General features: G+C 42.8%; 1 protein-coding gene across 4 annotated transcripts in view; it reads left to right on the plus strand.

Annotated features, from left to right (window-relative positions):
- The first annotated feature begins 2,167 nt into the window (after positions 1-2,167).
- Positions 2,168-26,844, plus strand: part of ston2 (stonin 2) — a 53,358-nt gene continuing 28,681 nt past the window's right edge. Inside the window, exons 1-4 of one of the 4 annotated variants that reach the window (XM_014196283.2) lie at positions 2,168-2,272; positions 8,603-8,810; positions 13,239-13,382; positions 16,629-16,838. In XM_014196283.2, coding sequence (XP_014051758.1) covers positions 8,720-8,810; positions 13,239-13,382; positions 16,629-16,838 — 445 coding nt within the window. In that variant the 5' untranslated portion in view covers positions 2,168-2,272; positions 8,603-8,719. Of the gene's footprint in view, positions 2,273-8,602; positions 8,811-13,238; positions 13,383-16,628; positions 16,839-25,963; positions 26,416-26,844 lie in introns of those variants that run through there. The other 3 variants (XM_014196292.2, XM_045718446.1, XM_014196311.2) reach the window with 3 other exon arrangements.

Below are 26,844 nucleotides of genomic sequence, written 5' to 3' on the forward strand. Positions count from 1 at the left end.
GAGCAGTTGCCATACCAGGCAGTGATGCAACCAGTCAGGATGCTCTCGATGTTGCAGCTGCAGAACCTTTTGAGGATCTGAGGACCCATGCCAAATCTTTTCAGTCTCCTAAGGGGGAATAGGCTTTGTCGTGCCCGCTTCACGACTGTCTTTGTGTGTTTGGACCATTCAAGTTTGTTGGTGATGTGGACACCAAGGAACTTGAAGCTCTCAACCTGCTTCACTACAGCCCCGTCGATGAGAATGGGGGCATGCTCTGTCATCCTTTTCCTCTAGTCCACAATCATCTCCTTAGTCTTGATCACGTTGAGGGATAGGTTGTTATGTTGCACCACCTGGCCAGGTCTCTGACGTCCTCCCTATAGGCTGTCTCGTCGTTGTCGGTGATCATTCCTACCACTGTTGCATCATCTGCACACTTAATGATGGTGTTGGAGTTGTGCCTGCCATGCAGTCGTGGGTAAACAGGGAGTACAGGAGGGGACTGAGCACGCACCCTTGAGGGGCTCCTGTGTTGAGGATCAGCATGGCAGATGTGTTGTTACCTATCCTCACCACCTGTGGGCGGCCCGTCAGGAAGTCCAGGATCCAGTTGCAGAGGGAGGTGTTTAGTCCCAGGATTCTTAGCTTAGTGGTGAGGTTTGAGTGTGGTGTTGAATGCTGAGCTGTAGTCAATGAATAGCTTTCTCACGTAGGTGTTCCTTTTGTCCAGGTGGGAAAGGGCAGAGTGGAGTGCAATAGAGATTGCATCATCTGTGGAATTGTTTGGGCGGTATGCAAATTGGAGTGGGTGTAGGGTTTCTGGGATAATGGTGTTGATGTGAGCCATTACTAACCTTTCAGAGCACTTAATGGCTACGGACGTGAGTGCTACGGGTCTGTAGTCATTTAGGCAGGTTGCCTTCGTGTTCTTGGGCACAGGGACTATGGTGGTCTGCTTGAAACATGTTGGTATTACAGACTCAATCAGGGACATGTTGAAAATGTCAGTGATAGATGGCAAAAAAATACAGTATACACATATGATATGAGTGATGTAAGATATGTAAACATTATTAAAGTGGCATTATTTAAAGTGGCATTGTTTAAAGTGACTAGTGATCCATTTATTGAAGTGGCCAGTGATTGGGTCTCAATGTAGGCAGCAGCCTCTCTGAGTTAGTGATTGCTGTTTAGCAGTCTGATGGCCTTGAGATAGAAGCTGTTTTTCAGTCTCTCGGTCCCAGCTTTGATGCACCCTGTACTGACCTAGCCTTCTGGATGGTAGCGGTGTGAACATGCTGTGGCTCGGGTGGTTGTTGTCCTTGATGATCTTGTTGGCCTTCCCGTGACATCGGGTGCTGTAGCTGTCATGGAGGGCAGGTAGTTGTGTACGCCGAGGAACTTAAAACTTTCCACCTTCTCCACTGCTGTCCCTATGATGTGGATAGGGGGTGCGCCCTCTGCTGTTTCCTGAAGTCCACGATCATCTCCTTTGTTTTGTTGACGTTGAGTGAGAGGTTGTTGGTAATCAAGCACACTACTGTTGTGTCGTCTGCAAACTTGATGATTGAGTTGGAGGCGTGCATGGCCACGCAGTCGTGGGTTAACAGGGAGTACAGGAGGGGGCTGAGCACGCACCTTTGTGGAGCCCCAGTGTTGCGGGTCAAGTTCTTGTGCTAACGTTGCTTCCAGTGGCAATTTGGAACTCACATTGGTTCCAGAGGCAGTTTGGAACTCAGTAGTGTTGCAATAGTGTCTGTAGTGTTGCAACCGAGGACAGACACCCTACGCACTTCAGCACTTGGCTATCGCGTTCTGTGGGCTTGTGTGGCCTACCACTTCCTAGCCAAGCTGTTGTTGCTCCTAGACGTTTTCACTTCCCAATAACAGCACTTGCAGTTGACCAGCCAGCTCTAGCCGGGCATAAATGTTTGTCTATGGAGATTGCATGGTGGTGTTCTCAATTTTATATACATGTCAGCAACGTGTGCTGCAATAGCCGAATCCACTCATTTGAATAGGTGTCCACATACTTTTCGCCATGAAGTGTATAATAATGACCTCCTCCTCACACAGATAAAAAAATAAAAGAGTTGTTTTTATTGTTCACGTCGACGTGTTAGTAGTTCACGTTTAGCGATTGGCCAATCACAAGCCGCGAGGGCAGCGCATGGTGCGTGCCCAATCCTTCCGCGTCACCGGTCTCACTCTCCGCGTCTCGTTCTGGTCGACAGTCTGGCTCAGTGTGAACACGGAGAGACTCCAGCGCTTATAACACCAAACAATATCGGTACGTAACATTGAATTATTTGTTTATCCCAAACCATTTTATATCACCTTTCCCTGTAAGGCTACACAGGGCTACATTGTTGCCAAGTGTTGCTATTTCTCGAAGTTAGTAGAGGCTCTGATTTCGTTGTGTGTGTGTGTATACAATGTTGCGTGCAAGTGCGACAGGGCAAATCAGGTCGGTCAGTTGATCAACAGGTTGTTGTAGAGAAAGCAAACTGCAGCGAGTGTCGATGGAGAATCGGTCCGTAACCTGGTTGGCGATTGAGAGGAAGTTATTATTCTGTACCAAGACTGTGGGCAAACTTGAGTCTCTTGATCAATGCTTGCAGGATTCTGTCAACAGTTGCAGAGGAGTAGCCTAAAGCGTGTTTTGGTATTGGGTTATGGCCGCGTAATACATCCCACACTAACTGGTCTATATAGTCAATGGAATACACTAGACTACTTAGCCTACAGTTTAAATTGTGGAGTAGTAGACAACGGTGATAAATTGTGATAGCTCTCCTAGTTTGTACCCTATATGCCAACACAGGCGGAAAGTAGTCTGAAGCAAAGTAAACAGACTCACATACAGACCAACTGCAGTAGTGCTAGTTATTTAGCATGTCCCTGTGACTTTATGTCAACATTATGCCAGCAGTATGTTTACATAGTGGAGGTAGGGTGCATGCCACAGCAGAGATGATGATGATGAGGAGGGGGGGTCGGGGTCACTGCCGAATGCTATCACAACTATGTGACAGACTTACTGTTGGAAGTGTGTGTGTGTGTGTTTAGACACTACCCCCACACAAACGCATGGTTGACAGTGCTTGTCTGGACCCTTAGCCTGGCAGTGGTGTGTGTGTCTAGGCTGGGCGCTGAGTCAGGGTTTGGAGTGCGCCCAGGGTTAGAACAATCCACCCGTCTGTTCTCCTCCTTCATTTACTCCCTCTATCCCTCTCTCCTTACCTATCCCTTCATACTCTCACCCCTCTATCCCTACTTTCACTCACATCTCTATCCCTTACACTCTATATCATCTGTGTTATCACTCCTTCCCCGTATCCCTTCATTTACCCATTCCTTTCATTGCATATTAAAATAAAGAAGACCCACCGCATCCAGCCATTTATACTGCATTCATTTCAATGGCTGTGTAGGAACACAGAGCACAGGAGAGGAATCACTGAAGACAATTCAACCATAGCCATCCATTGGATTACATGGTTGTTTTGGTTAGGGTTCATGTCTACTTGCAAAATATGTAGCCTACCCCCTTTTGGCAAACAGATTTGAAGAGGCTTCCCAAGGAGAGACAGTCTTGTAGACCGTCAGATTTGTTCAAGAATCAAAGTTCAGTCTAACCTTGTGTGGTCATTGTGTAGTCATTCATTGCGTAATTATTTTGGGTCAGAGACAGAATAGTAGAGTAGGATATGAGTTGACATGAGTGCAGTTTTGAACGCTTCACTACCTGCCCAATGAGCTGAGAGAGCTTCCGAAGAGCAGTGGGCTAGTCTCTCACAATCACCTTGATCTCTTCAGTTGTGTGTGTGTGTGTGTGTGTGTGTGTGTGTGTGTGTGTGTGTGTGTGTGTGTGTGTGTGTGTGTGTGTGTGTGTGTGTGGTGTGTGTGTGTGTGTGTGTGTGTGTGTGTGCGTGCGCGCGTGTACAATTGTTACTGTTAGGCTACTACTCAGTTTCTCAGATATGACACCTTCTTTGTCACATCGAAATCATGCAAATAAGCATGTCAAATGTGTATTGTGGTGGATTTGGAACCATAGTGTCTTTTTGGAGTACGTGTGAGGGTGTGGGCTTGATTGAAACCAAGCCTGGATGTTTGGTCTAGGCCAATACACTGTCAGTTATCATTAGTGACAGGGTGTGTACTTGGTCTGTGTAGCAGACTGTTGGAGGGAGAGAGAATCCACCAGAGAGAGGAAGGAGGGAGCTGGAGAAGTGTCTCTCTCTGTGAGAAAGAGGAGAGACATTGGCAGAACAGATGTGCATGGAAGGATACAGCCAGCCATCCTCCAGAGAAAACGAGCGAGAGCGAGACGGGGAAAAAAAGAAAATAGAAATGGAATGAGTCAGTAATGTTTATCGGGCAGTTACAGAGGCTGTGTGTTTCCTTTTAACGTTTCCTGTCACTGTCGTCCCGTCCCCCCCTCTCTTTACCCCCCCTCTTCCGCCCAGTATCTTTCTCCTACTCTCTTGCTTTGTTTCTCTCCACCTTGCTCACGTGTATTTCTGCTGCCTCTCCCTGTCTTCTCCCCCCCCCTTTCTCCTCTCACTTTTCTCTCCTTCGGAGTGTAATATGGAATAACTGAATGTGATGGTTTTCGGCCGAATATGTATTTTCCTCTCTCCTGACCTTTCCTGACATTTTGAAGACTTATCTGTGACCTTTGCGGTGCATAGCCGATGTGAATCCTCTGTTACACACACTGTGACTGTGCCCTGGTACAAGAAATATGTATCCTCACTATCCCCAGTATTACAGTGGGAACTCAGTGGGCTTCTAGTATTTAAAGAGCAGGAAAACTCCCATGCTCTTGTTAATGAGGATTTTGATTTGGGATTCTCAGCAAAACATTCTTTTATATTCTGTGAAAGTGTTTCCTGGGGGAGTGGGGGGGGGGCAGGACAAACAGGTTGATTGTGTCCTACTCAAACTGGGTTAGGGATATTTCATTTGAAAGCTTGTAGGTGGTTCACATCATTAATGGTTAGGGAGCCACTGCTCCAGCGGACACACTGCGTATTTGTATTCATTATGGATCCCCATTTAGTTCTTGTCAAGGCAGCAGCTACTGTTCCTGGAGTGCAGCAACATTAAGGCATTTATATACAATTAAAATAACATTACATGAGATTAGATTAGATAACAGATTTCATAACGCATTAAGTGTGCCCTCAGGCCACCACTCTACTACCACATACAGTATCTATAACACAACATCTGTGCGTATGTTATTGTATGTGTGTGTATGCGTGTGTGTCTTCACAGTGCCCGCTGTTGCGTAAGGTGTATTTTTATCTGATTTGACTGCTTACATGAGTTACTTAATGTGGAACAGCATTCCATGAAGTCATTGCTCTATATAGTGCTTCCCATAGTTTGTTCTGGACTTAGGGCCTGTGAAGAGACCTCTGGTGGCATGTCTTGTGGGTTATGCAAGGGTGTCTGAGCTGTGTGTTAGTAGTTTTAAACAGACAGCTCGGTGCATTCAACATGTCAATACTTCTCACAAATAGTAATGAAGTCAATCTCTCCTCTACTTTGAGCCAGGAGAGATTGACATCCATATTATTCATGTTAGTTCTCTGTGGACATTTAAGAGCCAGCCTTGCTGCCCTGGGAACCACACATGCGGAGATCATCCGTTCACCTACTCTGCGTCTCACAAGACTTGTCAGTTGGAATCAAAAATCTCAAATTAGGACTCATCAGACCAAAGGACAGATTTCCACCAGTCTAATGTCCATTGCTTGTGTTTCTTGGCCAAAGCAAGTCTCTTCTTCTTATTGGTGTCCGTTAGTTGTGGTTTCTTTGCAGCAATTTGACCATGAAGGCCTGATTCACGCAGTCCCCTCTGAACAGTTGATGTTGAGATGTGTCTGTTACTTGAACTCTGTGAAGCATTTATTTTGGCTGCAATTTCTGAGGCTGGTAACTCTAATGAACTTATCCTCTGCAGCAGAGGTAACTCTGGGTCTTCCATTCCTGTGGCGGTCCTCATGAGAGCCAGTTTCATCGTAGCGCTTGATGGTTTTTGCGACTGCACTTTGAAAGTTCTTGACATTTTCTGCATTGACTGACCTTCATGTCTTAAAGTAATGATGGACTGTCGTTTCTCTTTGCTTATTTGAACTGTTCATAGCTGTAATATGGACTTGGTCTTTTACCAAATAGATCTTCTGTATCCCACACTTACCTTGTCACAATTGCTTGGATCAAACGTATTAAGAAGGAAATAAATTCCACAAATTAACTTTTAACAAGGTACACCTGTTAATTGAAATCCATTCCTGGTGACTACCTCATGAAGCTGGTTGAGAGAATGCCAAGAGTGTGCAAAGCTGTCATCAAGGCATCTGAAATATAAAATATATTTCTATTTGTTTAACACTTTTTTGGTTACTACATGATTCCATATGTGTTATTGTCTTCACTATTATTCTACAATTAAGAAAATAGTAAAAATAAAGAAAAACTCTAATGAGTAGGTGTGTCCAAACTTTTGACTGGTTACTATACGTTTTTCCACCAGCAGATTATGATTGATAATCTAAAATGCTCCACTTAACTCAAACAAAACATCTCCCACAATCTCTTTATTATCAATTTGTCTCAGCCAATCATCAGTCATTTGTGGTGATTGTTGAATGCCCTTCTCTATAAGTGTGCTGAAAATATGTGTTTACTTTGAAATAGCATTGTATCTGGTCATTCTTGGGTAGTGGAATTACTCTTTATTCCTTCCAGGCCTGAGGACACACACTTTCTTGTAGGTTTAGATTGAATAGTTGGCCATTAGGAGTGGCAATATCGTCTGATCTCCTCCTCAATAATTTTCCATCCAAATTGTCATACCCAGGTGGCTTGTCATTGTTGATAGACAGCCATATGTTTTTCACCTCTTCCACACTAATTTTACAGAATTCAAAATTGCTATTCTTGTATTTCATAATTTGGTCACTTATGCATGGATGTATAGGTAGTTGGCAATATCAGTGGGGTTTGTGATGAGTAAGCCATCTGATTCAATGAATGATGCAGCCGAGTTCGCCTTTTTGCCCAAAATTTCATTTAAGGTGCTCCAAAACTCAAAACTTTTACTATCATTCTTTATATCATTTATCTTTGTTTCATAGTACAGTTTCTTCTTATTTTGTTCTGTTTAGTCACATGATTTCACATTTTACAGTATGTTTGCCAATCGGCTGTGCAGCCTGACTTATTTCCCATTCCTTTGGCCTCATCCTTCTCAACCATACCATCTTTCAATTCCTCATCAATCCACAGGAATTTAACGTTTTTTTTTAACCCGAATAAGCAATTTCATAAATGTGTCAAGTGCAGCGTCTGGTTGCTGTTCATTACACAAATATTCTTTACATCTTCAACATAGAAAATGTTTTGTTGTGATTCCTATGACCTCTTATACGCTATGTTAGGCCCAGGCTTTGGAACTTTGGTTTTCCTAGATATAACTACTATATTATGATCAATACATCCAATGGATTTTGATACTGGTTTAGAGCAGATTTCTGCAACATTAGTAAAGATGGGATCAATACATGTGGATGATTTCATTCCTGTGCTGTTTGTAAATACCCTGGTAGGTTGACTGACAACCTGATCCAGGTTGCAGGCACTGGTTACAGTTTGAAGCTTTTTCTTCCAGATACTGACTGTTCGCATTTGGTGGTCTATAGCAGCTTCCCAAAAGAATGGGCTTTAGGTGAGGCAGGTTAACCTGTAGCCATATTACTTCAACAGCATTAGAAGTTAAGAACTTAACTCAATGGGAACTGAAGTGGTTAAGTACTCATAAGAGCAGGAAACAACCACTTTAGAAGGTTTTGTATCGAGGATTCTGTGGAAACCAAGTTATTTCATAGCCAGCATCATGGTCACGTCAGATCTGTAGGCTCAGGGTCTGGTAGACTAGGGTTGAGGTCTAGGACTGGCAGGCAGGGGTTGGAGAGCTGAGGCTTCCCGGATTTCAAAAGTTCCTGACACGGACACACTGACAGTGTCTTCCTGTCCTGAAGAGCACGACCCCCCCATAAATAGAATGGACATGTATTGTCAACAGCTCGATGCCGACTTTTGTTACGGCGAACTGAATGCTCATTCTCTCTCTGCTGGTTAGTCAACAGAGAGTCAGTCTATAGCATGCATCCCAAATGGCACCCTCTCCCCTATATAGTGCACTATGTAGGGAGGATGCTGCCATGGACTTCCAGAAAGTGTCTGTGTTGTGTTTGAATGCAACACATGGGAAGGGAAGTTTGCTCTCTTGTGGGTGAGACCAACGTCGAATCTTTACCAAGAGTAGCTTATCTAACCAATATGCTTGTTGTCCTGTAGTTAGTGTCTAAGCAACTTTATTACAGGACTGCCTCTGGTACACACACTTCAAACGCTTTAACAGCCTCTCTGACTCCTAGGTGTCACACCTGATGTTGCCCTGGACTGAGGGTTTCTTGCTTCTCAAACAAACCTTGGTCTTCAGACCTATGTCTCAGCAGCAGGTCTATGGCTGCCAAGATTGTGCTTCAGTTTATCATTCCTCCATGTTAACTCTCTCTGTCTCTCTCCGTCTCCTCCTCAGCGTCTCCAGTTGTGCATGGATGCAGACAGGTGTGAGGGCAGGAACTAGTGGAATCTAGTGGAGTGTACACACACACACACACACACACACACACACACAAACACACAAACACAAACCATGGCCACTGCCAGCAGAGTGGGCTCGGGAAGAGCTGGTTGGGTGGCGTTCGCAGATGAAGCTTTCGGGACGAGCACAGAGCATCAAGCAGGTACGAGTCATATTGTGAAAATCATTTAAATCCTATACTGTAGGATGAAGTTCAGGAGTAGATGTGTTTTTGTAATGTGATAATTTTATGCCTATATACAATTAAGCACATATCTACCTGGCAAGGAGATCCCTGAACACAATACTGGACCATGAAGCCAGTTCCACTGCATTTTTTCATTGTTCCCCTCCAATCAGGGACTTATTTAGACCTTTGACACCAGGTGGGTGCAATTAATTATCAGGTAGAACAGAAAACCAGCAGGCTCCGGACCTCGTAAGGTAAGAGTTGAGTACCCCTGCTTTAGATTCCCCTGAGGACCTTTGCCTGTGTGTATGGATGTGTGGTAGGGTTGGGCAGTATTCAGATTTCCATACCTTCATACCGGGATATACGGTATTACAGCAGTGCACACAAGGGACCCTATTTCTTTCTTATGCTATCAAAGTACTAGCAAATTCACATTGTGGATGCTAGCTAGCAAGCGCAAGCAAGCATAAACTAATTGCAAGGTCTAGTTGCAACCTAGCTGAAAACGTTATACAACTATTTTAAAAGGCTACTCACAGTTGATCCAGGAGGGAATTGATTGTCTCTGCTCTAACCAAGAAGCGTGATCTTGCAAGCTAGCCACCTATAGCTAGCAAGTTAGCAAACCAAATTAATAGCTGGAGCCCTGAGCTGGAGAAAATATGTTTGACACATCTTAAATAGTTAACTTAGTTATAAGATATTTAGCTGGTAAACATTTAATAGGGAATTTCAAGTGTAACTTGTCCACCTCTCTTGTGGATCCTCACGAAACCTCCGTTTGCTCCATGTGCTCTTCGAAGTGCATCTTTCCCTTTCAAGAGGATTCAACATGTAGCTCGATCGATACGATACAGGTACGATAACTTTTAGTTTGAAACGATTCAGTGCGATTTGGTTTGATTAGAGAACGACTCAATGCGATTTGGTTCAATGCGATTCGATGCACTAACTTTTGTTGCATAAACACATTCATTTTCCATTCTAAATTCAAATCTGCTGCTTATGATTCTCTTGAGCTGGGCCTTTCTGTGCTGGATCTATCTGAGCTGACTTCTCTCTCTCTCTCTCTCTCTCTCATGTGTCTGTGTGCCTGCCTCCCTCCCTCCCATATGGGAGACTAGGCGTCTAACACCCCACTAGACCAGGCATCTAACACCCCACTACCAATATCAGATTAGGGGGCGGGGGGAAATTTCACCCCATCTCCAAATCAAAAATGTTTTTTTCCTCTCGCTTCGGCCATGCAGTGCGCCTCACAAAAGTGACTGCTGTCCCCGTTCTGAAATTATTAACTTTACCCTCTATATCAAAAAATCTGTAAACTATTGCTGATGGTGAACCTGAACAATCAAAGTAAAATATGTTGTAAGCCCTGTTCAGCAGGTACTGTACACCCAGTTGAGTTGTCTCTGATCGCTTGTTTTATTCCAGTAAAACAACATTTTCAACAGCTCATAGAGTGCCTTCAGAAAGTTTTCAAACCCCTTGTCTGGTTCCACACTTTGTGTTACAGCTTGATTTTTAAAATGGATTACATTTAGATTTTGTGTCACTACGCACAATACCCTATAATGTCTAAGTGGAATTGCGTTTTGACACATTTTTTCAAATTAATAAAAAATGAAAAGCTGAAATGTCTTGAGTTAATAAGTATTCAACTACAAAGACCAGGGACGGTTTTCCATGCCTCATATAAAAAAAACAGACATTGAATATCCCTTTGAGCATGGTGAAGCTGTTAATTACACTTTGAATGGTTTATCAATCTACCCAGTCACTACAAAGATACAGGCATCCTTCTTAACTCAGTTGCTGGAGAGGAAGGAAACCGCTCAGGGATTTCACCTTGAGGCCAAATTAAAACAGAGTTTAATGGCTGTGATAGGATAAAACTGAGGATGGATCAGCAACATTCTAGTTACTCCACAATACTAACCTAAATGACAGAGTGAAAAGAAGGAACCATGTACAGAATAAAAATATTCCAAAACATGCATCCTGTTTTGCAATAAGGCGCTGAAGTAAAACTGCAACAAATGTGGCAAAGAAATGTACTTTATACACTGAATACAAAGCTGTATGTTTGGGGCAAATCCAACACGTCACTGAGTACCACTCTTCATATTTTCAAGCATGGTAGTGGCTGCATCGTGTTATGGGTATGCTAGAGTTTTTTTGGGGGGAGGGATAAAAAGAAACTGATAGAGCTAAGCACAGTCAAAATCCTAGTGGAAAACCTGGTTCAGTCTGCTTTTCAACAGACACTGGGAGACATTTACCTTTCAGCAGGACAATAATCCAAATATACACTGGAGTTGTTTACAAAGACTACATTGAATGTTCCTGAGTGGCCAAGTTACAGTTTTGACTTAAATCAGCTTGAAAATATATGGCAAGACTAGAAAATGGGTGTGTAGCAATAATCAACAACCAACTTGACAGAGCTTGAAGAATCTGGAAAAAATGATGTGCAAATATTGTACAATCCAGGTGTGCAAAGCTCTTAGACTTACCCAGAAAGACTCACAGCTGTAATCGCTGCCAAAGGTGATTCTAACATGTATTGACTCAGGGGTGTGAATACTTATGTAAATTAGATATTTCTGTATTTAATCTGTAATAAATTAGCAAATTTTTCTAATAACCTGTTTTCACTTTGTCATTATGGGGTATTGTGTGTAGAATGATGAGAGAAAAAAACGATTGAATCCATTTTTAATTCAAGGCAGTAACAGTGGAAAAAGGAAAGGGGTCTGAATATTTTCCGAATGCACAGTATACGGTATATCGCCCAAGCCTAGTGTGATGAGTATACATTTGTGTGTGTGTGTGTGTGTGTGTGTGTGTGTGTGTGGTTTGGAACATTAGTGTGTGTTATCGCCATGCTGCTACTGTACATTCTCACAATTTTATTGTCCACTCAGCTCTGGAGTCAGAAAGGGCAAGCTAGAGTGAGTTAACCCTTTACATTTGTGGGAATTGGCCTAAATGGATAAGGCTACATTGAAATGTTTCTAACAGAACAAATATGAAAAGCATATGCATAACCATGGTAGCCATTAAAAGGGAACTGTTTGGAGATAATGGGAAAATGATTAGACTAAAGGTGAGGACACAACAGCTCACATGACAAAAGATTGAATCTTGAATATTCTGTGAATTTTACATTGACTGTACTTTTCGACTAATTTTGTTGATAAGAAATCTGAAAATACTCTGGAGACATTCAGTAACACGATAAAAATATTATTGGAAAATGTAGGGTAGGTGCAACGTGAGACAAATGTGTTAAAGGGTTTGAGTGAGAGGTCTAACTGGTGCCTCCAGGTGGACACCTCCTCTGAAGTCCATTCAATGCACTTTTATGACTCAATGAAGCAGGGGTTGGAACCAGGAGGTTGGAAATGGAAACAGGATGCATCTGAAGTCAATTTTCGAGTCTCATTTTGAGTCTGAAAACGTATGTAAATAAGGTATTTCTGTTTTTTTTATTTCACATTTATTTTTAAATCCTATAAAATCTGTTTTCGCTTTTTCATTATGGGGGTGTTGTTGATGAGGGAAAAAAATAAATAATCAATTTTAGTATAAGACTGTAACAAAATGTGGAAAAACTCAAGGGTTCTGAATACTTTTCGAATGAACTGTATACCATGGCTATAATTTAACTAATTTGCTGGTTGAAATGTGTTCAACATCCACTGAAGTAGCTAGCAAGTTTACTAGATAGGACAAGTTGCCTTCCTAACCAAACAAACAGACTTGCTAGTTTAGCTAACCAAACCATCAGTCCAAGCTTTCTGTTATGAAAATCGAAATCAACAATGCCAATAATGTTTTCAATGTGACATTTACTTGCAAAAGCAGCTCAAACATAGAACATGTAAGAATAAACTACATCCATACATTTTTCTACCTGGACTCACAGGTGTTTGGCTTGCTTGTATGACATCAACACAATATTTCTTGTAATCCTCAATGTCTCATCTTTCAAGATGCATCAAGTCCTCTTAAGTTACAGCATTTCCCTCAATCAGACGACAAAACATTTGCAAAAGTTGCCCAATTAGCGGGAGGATGGGGGCAACTTCTTGTAACGAGCGCTGCTCAAGTTCAGAAGACTGTCAGTCAAAACCCATACAGAGCTGTGAAGCGGAGGCCCTGAGCTCTGACATTATGTATAGCATGCTACTGGTACAGCCACCACATTCCAATTTAGGTGCTTATCAGTGTCCAAACCTGCCATTTTCAACCCGTATACGGGTATGAGTTTAAAGGGTTAAACGAGGGATAGGGCAGAAATGTTATCATAGAAAGACATTCCCTTGGTTCATTCTGTGTGTGTGTGTCTGTGTGTGTGTGTGTGTGTGTGTGTGTGTGTGTGTGACACATTAGATGTGGACAGCAGCTTGCAGAGGCCTAGCCCCGCCCCTTCTGAGAACTCTTCCAGTGTTGAGCTGTTAGCCCCACCCCCTCAGCAGAACGCATGGGTCTTATTCGAAGAGAAGCCCTGGCCCTCGCCCAATCCGCAGGTAAAAGGTAATTACTCACTCACTAGCGCTTTTCTAGCTCTGTAGAATTCTGTACATTGTGAAAGGGACTCTCACGTACTTTTGGTCACAGGTTCCCCCTGTCATGATGATTTGGTCACCTCCTATTTCTCCTTCTGTTCTTCCTCTTCCCTACCGTCCCTCTTCTCTCCGTCCATGCTTTGATCTCCTCCACTGTTGTCTTCTCCTCTGTTGTTTTTGCTTTGTTTCTCCCTGTCATCTTCATCTTAACACGAATGTCTCCCTCCTCTTCGCTCTCCTTCATCTCCACCTCCCTCTGTGTTCACTCGTCCTACTCCTTGGTATTTATCGCTGCCTTCCTTCTTCTCCACCCTCCTCTACTCTCTCCTCCTCTTCACCTCTGGCGTCTCCCTTGAAAACGACAGACCGAGATAGGCGTCTGTTGTCTATTCAGTGCAGTAGAGTATGCTGGGTAATGGCACCCTGCTCGATGGCTGCCACCCAGGAGTGTACAGTATGTGTTGCTCTCTCTGCTGGTCTCTGAAGTGATGCACTAACACACACGACACAGTCAGCACCAACACACACCAAGGCTGAAAAGTAGCCATTGTACCACACATACCCACATGGGGGGGAGGAGGAAAGGGTCAATCAGGGAAATTGACATCTCAAATATTTCATCTTTAGAAAATTGAAAAACATGTATTTTTGTATAGTGTACACGACCAACGTTAAAAATCACAGAATCGTAATTCCAACAAAACATTTAACATTTTCACCAAAGTTTCTTTTTTTTGTGTGGTTGTTTATGGAAGTCATTCTTGATGACCAAAACTGCATTTAAACTAGCAGACAATCGTCATTGGTATTGGGGGTATCTATGCCCCATACTCATTTGTAAAAGTCTTGGTTAACAAACTAACAGTAGATACTCCCATTGAGTCATTAGAACACTAGCTAACTACATGTAACTTCCAAAATAAAGGAAACGCCAACAAAAACTGTGTTAATGGAGGTCTGAACATTTTCATGGGGGCTTGGTCATTACCTAATGCAGCGGCTATGACTGAAGCCAAATGAGCGCCGTCTTGGGGGTTGGTTTAATGTGGGTGTCTCTTGTGTGTGTTCGCACATGGAAAGCATTTATACATTCAGTACACTCACCCTTCTACACTGAACAAAAATATAAACGCAACACGCAACAATTTCAAAGATTTTACAGATTTACAGTTCAGGAACTCAGTCAATTGAAATAAATTCATTAGGCCCTAATATATGGATTTCACATGACTGGGAATACAGATATGCATCTGTTGGTCACAGATACCTTAAAAAAACAAAAATAGGGGCGTGGGTCAGAAAACCAGTCAGTGTCTGGTGTGACCACCATTTGCCTCATGCAGTGCAACACATCTCCTTCGCATAGGGTTGATCAGGCTGTTGATTATTGCCTGTGGAATGTTGTCCCACTCCTCTTTAATGTCTGTGTGAAGTTGCTGGATATTGATGGGAACTGGAACACGCTGTCGCACATGTCGATCCAGAGCTTCCCACAATTGCTCAATGGGTGACATGTCTGGTGAGTATACAGGCCATGGAAGAACTGAGACATTTTCAGCTTCCAGGAATTGTGTACCTCTGCTTGCAACATGAGGCTGTGCATTATCATGCTGATACGTGAGGTGATGGCGGCGGATGAATGGCACGACAATGGGCCTCAGGATGTCGTTACGGTATGTGTGTGCATTCAATATGCCATTGATAAAATGCAATTGTGTTCGTTGTCCCTAGCTTATGCCTGCCCATACCATAACCCCACCGCCAACATGGGGCACTCTGTTCACAACGTTGACATCAGCAATCCGCGCGCCCACAAGACGCCATGCATGCCGTCTAGTCGGTACTGTTGAAACCTGACATTCATCCGTGAAGAGCACACTTCTCCAGTGTGCCAGTGGCCAGCGAAGGTGAGCATTTGCCCACTGAAGTCAGTTATGACGGCAAACTACAGTCCGGTCATGACCCTGGTGAAGTTGACGAGTTCGCAGATGAGCTTCCCTGAGACGGTTTTTGACAGTTGTGCAGACATTCCTTGGTTGTGCAAACCCACAGTTGTCCGGGGGGCTGGTCTCAGATGATCACGCCGGTGAAGAAGCTGGATGTGGAGGTCCTGGGCTGGCGTGGTTACACTTGGTTTGCGATTGTCAGTCCGGTTGGACGTACTGCCAAATTCTCTAAAAGGACGTTGTAGGCAGCTTATGGTCAAGAAATTTCAATGAATTTCTCTGGCAACAGCTCTGGTGAACATTCCTGCAGTCAGCATGTCAATTGCACGGCCCCTCAAGACTTGATATGCCACACCTGTCAGGTGGATGGATTATCTTGGCAAAGGAGAAATGCTCACTAACAGGGATGTAAACAAATTGTGCACAACATTTGAGAGAAATACGCTTTTTGTGCATATGGAACATTTCTGGGATCTTTTATTTCAGCTCATGAAACGTGGGACCAACACTTTACATATTGCGTTTATATTTTTGTTCATTATAGAATCGTTCCATACTCCAAGTCGATATTTACGTCATAAGAAGGGATGCCCCTCTTATGATATAACCTGGTCAAAAATCCCAATCTACGGTTCGCAATGCTTCCACGTAGGGAAATGGGGCCTGGAAGAAGAGCCCTAGTGGCTTCAGGCTACTCGGCGTGTGAAATGTGGGGAACCGGTGTCCAAGTACGCTACACGTAGCTATGTGTGTGGAAAACATTTCATCACAGGTAAGACATTAGCTGTATAGTCTGTTTGTGTTGTTGGTCTTGGCTAGCTCAATGTTCCGGTCGGTAGCTAGCTAGCACTCACTCGTGGCAGCTAGCACCGTCATAAATGGGGCATAAGGGAAGCCCTACAATATTATGTTTGTCTAAGTAGTGCGAAGGCTCGGGAGCAGGCAGTGTTGAAAGGTCATCTTTAGACATGTACTTTTCTTACATTTTGAAATTGACTAAACAAGCAGACAATGTTTTTCTGTTATGAGAAATCTCCTTTATATGAATCCGTATTTATAAGGCATGCTGGTAGATTGAGTTATTATTATTGTAGGTTCAGTAAGTACAGATAAATGCATGGCCCTCCCATGGCCCTCTCAACAGCAAAGGGGGTTGAATGACTCTCGTATACATTAATTGACTTATGTGGTTTAAAAAAAAGAAGTTTAGTGTTTGCGTGTTTCTGATAGTGTGTGTGTGTAACCATGTGTCTCTGCCTCTTTGTCAGGTACTTCTAGACACAGTGTCTGTTCCACAGCCAGTTTCTGGAGCGCCGTCCCGCCCTCAGAGAGCAGCTGGACCCAATCAGAACCAGGCTCAGTCTGGACCACACAATCAGGGAAGAGCTCTGTGAGCATGGGGGCGTCATCTTGTGATCTTCCCTCCCTAAACGCAGAGGAACGGCACAATGAGTCGTCATCCCGACCCCAGTCACCCAGTGAGTACACATACACACACACAGTCATTGTGTGTATGGTTTGTTGGGAAGTAGTTAGTTATTGGGAAAGAGTACTTGGTCTCTAAGCCCCTCAGGTGTGCTACAGAAAGGAAGTGGGCTGTGGTAGTCATAGATTGCTGCCTACTTAAATGATTAGATAAGGCGCACACACACACACACACACACATTGCGCTTACAAGACCACTCCTTCCTCTGACTCTCTCCCTGTCTGTGACTCAACTCAATTGCTTTCAGCCACTCCCTCCATCAGAAACAGAGAAGATGAAGGGGGAGAAGAGGTAAGGAGAGGGGAAGGAATTTAGATGAGAGCAGAGTCCAGCGGCCTGCTCCCTGAGGATGAGGGGGCTTAGAAGGGAGTTTGGTAGGGATGAGGAGGACATGACTTATACTGGGTGGGACAGAGAGAAGCTGCCTTTAGATATAAATGTTTTTCTATCCATGTTGAATTGATTTGCTACAGCAAGTCAAACAGAAAAGTGAAGTAAAGCATGCGTTGGAACCGATAGGAATAGTGTTTGAGGAAATGTTCTGTGTGTTTAGGGATGTGGTCTGTTGTTGCTGTTTCCCTGCATATTTCAACAGAAAAGAGAGAGACTAAGGGAGAAATCTCAGGCTGATAGGACACACACACACACACATGTGCAAGTTTCCATAGAGACAGGGTTAGAGGGGACAGAGTCTTGGCGAGTTGAATATTTCTCTTGATGAGATAAATGGGCTTGTCCTCAGAGCCGGTCTCTCACTCACACACACACACACACAGAGAATGCTGTTAATTGAATGCAACTAGATCCTGGACTTCCTGACAGGCCGCCCCCAGCTGGTAAGGGTAGGCAACAGCATATCTGCCACGCTGACCCTCAACTCAGGGGGCCCCTGAGGGGTGTGTGCTTAGTCCTCTCCTGTACTCCCTGATCACAGACTACAATGAGACAGCCTACAGGCAGGAGGTCAGAGACCTGGCAATATCGTGCCAGGACAACAACCTCTCCCTTAACGTCAGCAAGACAAAGGAGCTGATTGTGGACTACAGGAAATGGAGAGCCGAGCAATATTTGCTATTTATTTTATATTTTTCTTACTTTTTAACTCTGCATTGTTTGGAAAGGGCTTGTATGAGGCCAATGGTGATTTTAAAACAGAGTTGTAGTAGGAGAAAACTGAGGATAGATCAACAACATTGTAGTTACTCCACAATACTAACCTAAATGACAGAGTGAAAAGAAGGAACCATGTACAGAATAAAAATATTCCAAAACATGTATCCATTTTTGCAGTAAGACGCTGAAGTAAAACTGAAACAAATGTGGCAAAGAAATTAACTTAATGTCCTGAATACAAAGCATTATTTTGGGGGCAAATCCAACACATCACTGAGTACCACTTTTTCATATTTTCAAGCATGGTGGTGGCATTTTATGGGTATCCTTGTCATTGGGGTGGACTAGGGAGTTTTTTAGGATAAAAATAAACGGAATAACACTAAGCACAGGCAAAATCCTAGAGGAATACCTGATTCAGTCTGCTTTCCAACAGACACTGGGAGACAAATTCCCATTTCAGCAGGACAATAGTGTAAAAAAACAAGGCCAAATCTACACTGGACTTGCTTACCAAGATGTTCTTGGGTGGCCTAGTTACAGTTTTGACTTAAATCGGCTTGAAAATCTATGGCATGCCTTCAAAATGGCTGTCTCGCAATGATCAACAACCAACTTGACAGAGGTTGAAGAATTTTAGAAAGAATAATGTGCAAATATTGTACCATCCAGGTGTACAAAGCTCTTAGACTTACCCAGAAAGACTCACAGCTGTAATCACTGCCAAGTGTGATTCTAACATGTATTGACTCAGGAGTGTGAATACTTATGTAAATTAGATATTTATGTATTTAATTTTCAATAAATTTGCACACAAAAATAATACATGTTTTCACTTTGTCAATATGGGTTATTGTGTGTAGATTGGTGAGAGATACTTAATACATTTTGAATTCAAGGCTGTAACAACAAAATGTGGAATAAGTCAAGGGGTATGCATACTTTCTGAAGCCACTAAGTATTCAATCTTTCTCTCACTCATCCTCTTTCGCTCTCTTTTTCATGATATGCTCATTTTCTCTTCCCGGTCCCCCTCTATCACTCCCTTTTTCTCTCTCTCTCTTTCATTAATCCTTCCATAACTAAGCAGTAGTGTTAACAGGAAGTGGATTTGACTGTTGATATGATTATTGTGTATACCCGTCTGGAGTACTAGAGACCCCCAACGTGGGGCTGGCTGGCTGCGTCTCAATAGTCTCCTCTCATGGTCTCCTTTCCTTTTTATAGACTGAGATGAGGAGAGAAAAACACTTTTGATTATTGAGATACAACTTCAATGTTGACTGAGACGTTCTATATTATATGGGACAGACTGCCTTATCTTCTGTCTCTTCTCTGGAGTAACCTAGTCCTAGTATTCGAGACAAGGGAAAGACACACACACACACACACACACATTCCCAGCAAGAGGGGAAGGAAGCGTTGAAATGGCTGCTTCTTCTTTCTTAATGAGGGGTTGTGACAGAACTTCTGTTGTTTTGGAGGGAAGGGTGGAAATTAACCCTATGTTTATGGTGGAAATTGGACAGTGGGAGAGGTGTGTGTGTGTGTGTGTGTGTGTGTGTGTGTGTGTGTGTGTGTGTGTGTATCTCTGTCATTCCAAAACGCGCTACACTAGTAATGATCCTCTGACAGATGTGTGAGGTTCGGGGCAGAAGTTTGTGTGTGTGTGTGTGTCAATGAATGATGTACTGTGTGTGTGTTCAGCTGTGCTTGTCAGTTCAGCTAGGAAGGCAGCCTTAACAGGGAGAGACATAGTAGAGGAGAATAGAGATGCACAGTCTGGCTCACACTTACTCAATCACTTACTCACTACTACAATGGTTTGGGGCGAGTTCCAACATGAAAATATAGGTTGTCCCGTTACACCGAATCTTCCACCCCTCCCCTGTAATTACCTTTTCCCTAGAGCACGAATTCTATTTTATTTAACCAGGAAGGGCACATTGAGATTTGAAATCTCATTTTCAAGAGCGTCCTGGCCAAGATAGGCAGCACCAAGTCATTACACAATTACAGACAGACAACATGAAATACTACAAGTAATCCAGTAAGAACAATAGAATTCACAAGAGTATAACAAAATCATAAAACAGCAAATTAAAAACATTGACCGGTAAGGGAATCAGCCTCAAAATCCTTCATCAGTGATTTTAAAAGCACCAAGTATTTTGTAAGGCATTCCAAGCCGATGTCGCGGAGTACATAAAAGCCCTTTTACCAAATTCAGTTCGGACATTTGGAATAGTTAGCAGGATAAAGTCCTGCGAACGAAGAGAGTACCCATCACATTTCTGAACAATACAAATGCCCAAATAAAGTGGTATTTAACCCAAAATGGCTTTGTAAATAAAAGTACACCAGTGACTGAGCCTACGAGTGACTAGAGAAGGCCAGCCAACCCTGGTATATAAAGTGCAGTGGTGCGTAAGGGTTTTGCAGTTTAATATAAATCTCAATGTGCCATGGTAAAGGGTGTCAATTGATCTTAAACACTGAGCGGAAGCGTTCATATATAAAATATCCCCATAGTCTAGTAAAGGCATACATGTAGCTGATACTAGCCTCCTCCTGGCTTCAAAAGAAAAACAGGTCTTATTCCTAAAATAAAATCCCAACTTCAGCTTCAATTTTGTTGTAAGTTGTTGAATATGCAATTTAAAGAGAGGCCATCATCAATTAAAATTCCAAGATATTTATGAGGTTACAGTCTCAATCTCATTGCCCTGACAGGCAGTAATAGGTGAAAGGTTCAGAGGTCTATTTCTTTCTTTAGAAAACACCATTACTTTAGTTTTGTCAGTATTGAGTATAAGCTTCAATTGACACAAGGTATGTTGGACAGTATAAAAAGCAGTTTGCAAGTTCTGGAAAGCTTTTGTGAGAGACGAGGCACAACAATAAATAACAGTATCATCAGCATAAAAGTGAAGTTGCGCATTTTGCAAATTTTTGTCTAAATTATTATGTAAATAGTGAATACGAGGGGACCAAGTACAGAGCCCTGGGGCACACCATTACAGACAGAACATTTAACAGACATGAGCCCATCAAATTGAGTGCACTGAGTTCTATCAGACAGACAGTTAGCAAACCATGCAACTGCATGCGCCGAAAGACCTACACTCGACAATCTCTGCCTCAGTATAGCATGATCAACTGTATCAAAAGCCTTAGAGAGATCAATAAAAAGTTAGACACAGTGCTGTTTTTTGTCAAGGGCTTCAGTGATATCATTTAAAACCTTCATGGCTGCTGTAATTGTGCTATGCTTCTTCCTGAAGCCCGATTGGTACATTGATAAAATAGAGTTAGTGTATAAAAACTCTTTTAGCTGTTCACTCACAAGGGTTTCAAGTATTTTCACCAGGGGTGACAGCTTTGAGATTGGACTATAATTATTTAAAGAGTTGGATCTCCCCCTTTTTAAAAGTGGTAGGTTAGATTGAACAGATATGTAAGTGGTTCAGCTATGAAACCAGCTGCCAGATTTAAAAAGCAGGGATCCAAAAGATCAGGACCTGCAGGCTTTCTCTAATTTAAGGATTTCAGGGCTACGTGTACCTCCTACGTGTACCTCCTGCACTGAGAATGGCAAAAAGCTATATATCAGTGCAACAATCAGAACGGTCTCTCATTGTGTGTGATGGCAAATGTTCTCTGTGCTGTAATAAACACCTAACCTAACGCTTCCTTTTGACTAGAGCTCGGCCCCTACCTCAGTGCCACTCGTTTTGGTTTGGCACCTCTGTCTGTCACACATTCAGTGAGGCACCGCACTGTGGAACGTTCAGAAATATATTGAGCAGAACAGACATGCCTCTCTTGACATGTAGAGTTAAGGAATCATGTCAGTTCTATTCATGACATGTCTATGCAACAGTCAGTATACAGTTGAAGTCGGAAATGTACATACACCTTAGCCAAATACATTTAAACTCAGTTTTTCACAATTCCTGACATTTAATCCTAGTAAAAAATTCCCTGTCTTAAGTCAGTTAGGATCACCACTTTATTTTAAGAATGTGAAATAGTAGAGAGAATGATTTATTTCAGCTTTTATTTATTTCATCACATTCCCAGTGGCTCAGAAGTTTACATACACTCAATTAGTATTTGGTAGCATTGCCTTTAAATTGTTTAACTTGGGTAAAACGTTTTGGGTAGCCTTCCACAAGCTTCCCACAATAAGTTGGGTGAATTTTGGCCCATTCCTCTTGACAGAGCTGGTGTAACTGAGTCAGGTTTGTAGGCCTCCTTGCTCGCACACACTTTTTCAGTTCTGCCCACAAATTTTCTATAGGATTGAGGTCAGGGCTTTGCGATGGCCACTCCAATACCTTGACTTTGTTGTCCTTAAGCCATTTTGCCACAACTTTGGAAGTATGCTTGGGGTCATTGTCCATTTGGAAGACCCATTTGCGACCAAGCTTTAACTTCCTGACTGATGTCTTGAGATGTTGCTTCAATATATCCACATAATTTTGCTTCCTCATGATGCCATCTATTTTGTGAATTGCACCAGTCCATCCTGCAGCAAAGCACCCCCACAACATGATGCTGCCACCCCTGTGGTTCAAGGTCGGGATGGTGTTCTTCGGCTTGCAAGCCTCCCCCTTTTTCCTCCAAACATAACGATGGTCATTATGACCAAACAGTTCAGACTTGAGGACATTTCTCCAAAAAGTACAATCTTTGTCCCCATGTGCAGTTGCAAACCGTAGTCTGTCTTTTTTATAGCGGTTTTGGAGCAGTGGCTTCTTCCATGCTGAGCGTCCTTTCAGGTTATGTCGATATAGGACTCGTTTTACTGTGGATGTAGATACTTTTGTACCTGTTTCCTCCAGCATCTTCACAATGTCCTATGCTGTTGTTCTGGGATTGATTTCCACTTTTCGCACCAAAGTATGTTCATCTCTAGGACACCGGACACATCTCCTTCCTGAGCAGTATGACGGCTGCATGGTCCCATGGTGTTTATACTTGTGTACTATTGTTTGTACAGATGAACGTGGTACCTTCAGGCGTTTGGAAATTTCTCCCAAGGATGAACCAGACTTGTGGAGGTCTACACATTTTTTTCTGAGGTCTTGGCTGATTTATTTACATTTTCCCATGATGTCAAGCAAAGAGAGGCACTGAGTTTGAAGGTAGGCCTTGAAATACATCCACAGGCACACCTCCAATTGACTCAAATGATGTCAATTAGCCAATCAGAAGCTTCTAAAGCCATGACATCATTTTCTGGCATTTTCCAAGCTGATTAACCTGTTTAGGATAGGGGGCAGTATTTTCACGGCCGGATAAAAACGTACCTGATTTAATCTAGTTATTACTCCTGCCCAGAAACTAGAATATGCATATAATTATTTCATTTTGATAGAAAACACCCTAAAGTTTCTAAAACTGTTTGAATGGTGTCTGTGAGTACAACAGAACTCATATGGCAGGCCAAAACCTAAGATTCTATATGGGAAGTACCCTGTCTGACCATTTCTTGTCCTTCTATAGCCTCTTTATCGAAAATAGAGGATCTCTGCTGTAACGTGACATTTTCTAAGGCTCCCATAGGCTCTCAGAAGGCGCCAGAACGGGGAATGATGACTCTGCAGTCCCTGGGCGAATAACAGTAGGGGTTTTGGAAAGTGGTCGTTCTGAGAACAATGACACTGGTGCGCGCGTGCATGTGAAAACTCAATTTTCTATTTTCAGTGTTTGAACGAAAACAAGGTCTCCCGGTCGGAATATTATTGCTATTTTACGAGAAAAATCGCATAAAAATGTATTTTAAACAGCGTTTGACATGCTTCGAAGTACGGTAATGGAATATTTGGAATTTTTTTGTCACGATATGCGCATGCGCGTCACCCTTCGGATAGTGTCTTGAACGCAAAAACAAAACGCAGCTATTTGGATATAACTATGGATTATTTGGAACCAAAACAACATTGGGTGTTGAAGTAGAAGACCTGGGAGTGCATTCTGATGAAGAACAGCAAAGGTAATCCAATTTTTCTTATAGTAAATCTGAGTTTGGTGAGTGCCAAACTTGGTGGGTGTCAAAATAGCTAGCCATGATGGCCGGGCTATCTACTCAGAATATTGCAAAATGTGCTTTCACCGAAAAGCTATTTTAAAATCGGACACTGCGATTGCATAAAGGAGTTCTGTATCTATAATTGTTAAAATAATTATGTTTTTTGTGAACGTTTATCGTGAGTAATTTAGTAAATTCACCGGAAGTTTTCGGTGGGTATGCTAGTTCTGAACGTCACATGCTAATGTAAAAATCTGGTTTTTGATATAAATATGAACTTGATTGAACAAAACATGCATGTATTGTATAACATAATGTCCTAGGAGTGTCATCTGATGAAGGTCATCAAAGGTTAGTGCTGCATTTAGCTGTGGTTTTGGTTTTTGTGACATTATATGCTAGCTTGAAAAATGGGTGTGTGATTATTTCTGGTTCGGTACTCTCCTGACATAATCTAATGTTTTGCTTTCGTTGTAAAGCCTTTTTGAAATCGGACAATGTGGTTAGATAAAGGAGAGTCTTGTCTTTTAAAATTGTGTAAAATAGTCATATGTTTGAAAAATTGAAGTTTTGGGATTTTTGAGGTGTTTGTAATTCGCGCCACGTTCTATCATTGGATATTGGCAAGGCGTTCCGCTAGCGGAACATCTAGATGTAAGAGGTTTTAAAGGCACAGTCAACTTACTGTATGTTAACTTCTGACCCACTGGAATTGTGATAGAGTGAATGATAAGTGAAATAATCGGTCTGTAAACAATTGTTGCAAAAATTACTTTTCATGCACAAAGTAGATGTCCTAACCGACTTTCCAAAACTATAGTTTGTTAACAAGAAATTTGTGGAGTGGTTAAAACACTTAGGTTGGAGTCATTAACTTTTTTATGTAAACTTCCGACTTCAACTGAATTTAGCACCCACCTGAACGGAACAGTTTGTGTGTGTGAAGGGTGTGTGTGTGTGTGTGTGTGTGTGTGTGTGTGTGTGTGTGTGTGTGTGTGTGTGTGTGTGTGTGTGTGTGTGTGAAGGGTGTGTGTGTGTGTGTGAAGGGTGTGTGTGTGTGTGACATAATTATAGTGGGGAACTACTGAGTAAATACTACTCAAAATTATAGTGAGAACAGATTAGCCATGGGATGTCCTGAGGTTCTCAGAGTCCCTATAGATCCCTGCAGGGGGCCACTACCAACGTTTTAAAGACTGACCTTTGACCTCAGGTTTGACCTTTGACATTCAGGTTCACTTTAAAATGAGTTTGCGGGTGGGGGTAGTGCAAATATTTTCGATGGATACAGTATGGGCACAATTTTTACTTTGACATTTTAGTCTTTTAGCAGACACTCTTATCCAGAGTGACTTACAGGAGAAATTAGGGGAGGGTTTCCCAAACTTGGTCCTGTGAACCCCAAGTGGTGCACATTTAGTTCAGCTGTGTAGTGCTAGGGTAAAAAAGTAAATGTACACTCCTTGGGGTCCCCAGGACTGAGTTTGGGAAATGCTTAATTATGGTTAAGTGCCTTGCTCAAGGGCACATCAACAGATTTTTCACCTCGTCGGCTCGGGGATTCGAACCACCAACCTTACGGTTATTGGCCCCAAGCTCTTAACCGCTAGGCTACCTGTCGCATTCACACACCAATAGCGTTAGCTGGCCCGAGAGTTCTTAGCAACTCTGAACGTAATTTGCGAACTGAGTGCCCACCGATTTTACAAATGGACGCGTGAAAAATGTTGGCTCTCAGACGTCTACAGCAGGTGGTCCCTAAAAGACAGCGTGCTGAACGATCGGCAGGTGAACGCTAGATCCACATTCAGCGCGATATGTGCGAGCCTTAAGTCCTTGTTGCTGACTGTACTGCTCAAGAATGGAGCGCATGGTTAACGCCTGCTAAGGTACACACACTTGTGCACGCACACACACACACGTAATATGCATGTGTAGACCCATGCACATAGATCAACTACTACACAGGTAAGCAACCAGCGGAGGCGTAGATTAAAAGGCTGACAGGCTGTTTAACTGACGAATGTAAGTAGTGAGCGAAAGGGAGAAAAGGGAAGGTAAATAGTGAAGAAAAGTAGTTTGACCGAGAGAAAGCGAATTAGAAAGAGACATGGACAGAGTGTGGGGGAAAATGTGAAAAGAGAGAGGGGCAGAGATTTGAGGTAAATATTCCTGAAGAGAGAAAAGGTACGAGAGAGAGGACCTGAACAAAGTAAACAGAAAGAGGGAGAAGTAGGCAGGGTTCTACCCGCTTCTACATGCCCCTGTTGAACTATGCTGGGTGGCTGCTGAGTCACATGACCTGACCTACAGCCAGCACTATGGAACAGCAGGGAACTCCTCTCCCTAGTCAGCCTTTCATCCAGCTTACGCGCACACACCCGACAGACCACACACTCCTTTGCTGTGATACTACTTGGTGAGCGACACTTCATTTTCTTTTGTCTTCACTCCTTTAGTTACATCTTTGTGTGGTGTGGTGTGTATGTGTTTTGGAGGGGGTAGTGTGAAGTGTAGTGCAAGTGTGTAATGTTTGGGTGGAGTGGTTTGCTGTCTTTGTTAGCAGTGTGTGAGTGAATGATCCTGCAGGGTAGCCTTTCCTGTGTAAATGTCCTTGACTTGAGAGTTTGAGAATAGAAGGCAAATCAATTGTGAAAAGCCTTATTGTTGTCTGTCTTTGCTCTGCCACGTTAGTTGCTGATATAACTGAAACATCTCTGCTGACTTCTGAGAAAGCTAAACCGGAGGGAGAGAACAGGGTAGACGGAGTGAGTGAATGAGAGAGAACTGCTGAGAGAGAGTGAGTGGGTGCATGCGTGCGTGTGTTTCTAAATTCCCACTCTGTTAA

The sequence above is a fragment of the Salmo salar genome, chromosome ssa01, assembly GCF_905237065.1.
Source record: "Salmo salar chromosome ssa01, Ssal_v3.1, whole genome shotgun sequence".
Classification (NCBI taxonomy): Eukaryota; Metazoa; Chordata; class Actinopteri; order Salmoniformes; family Salmonidae; genus Salmo; species Salmo salar.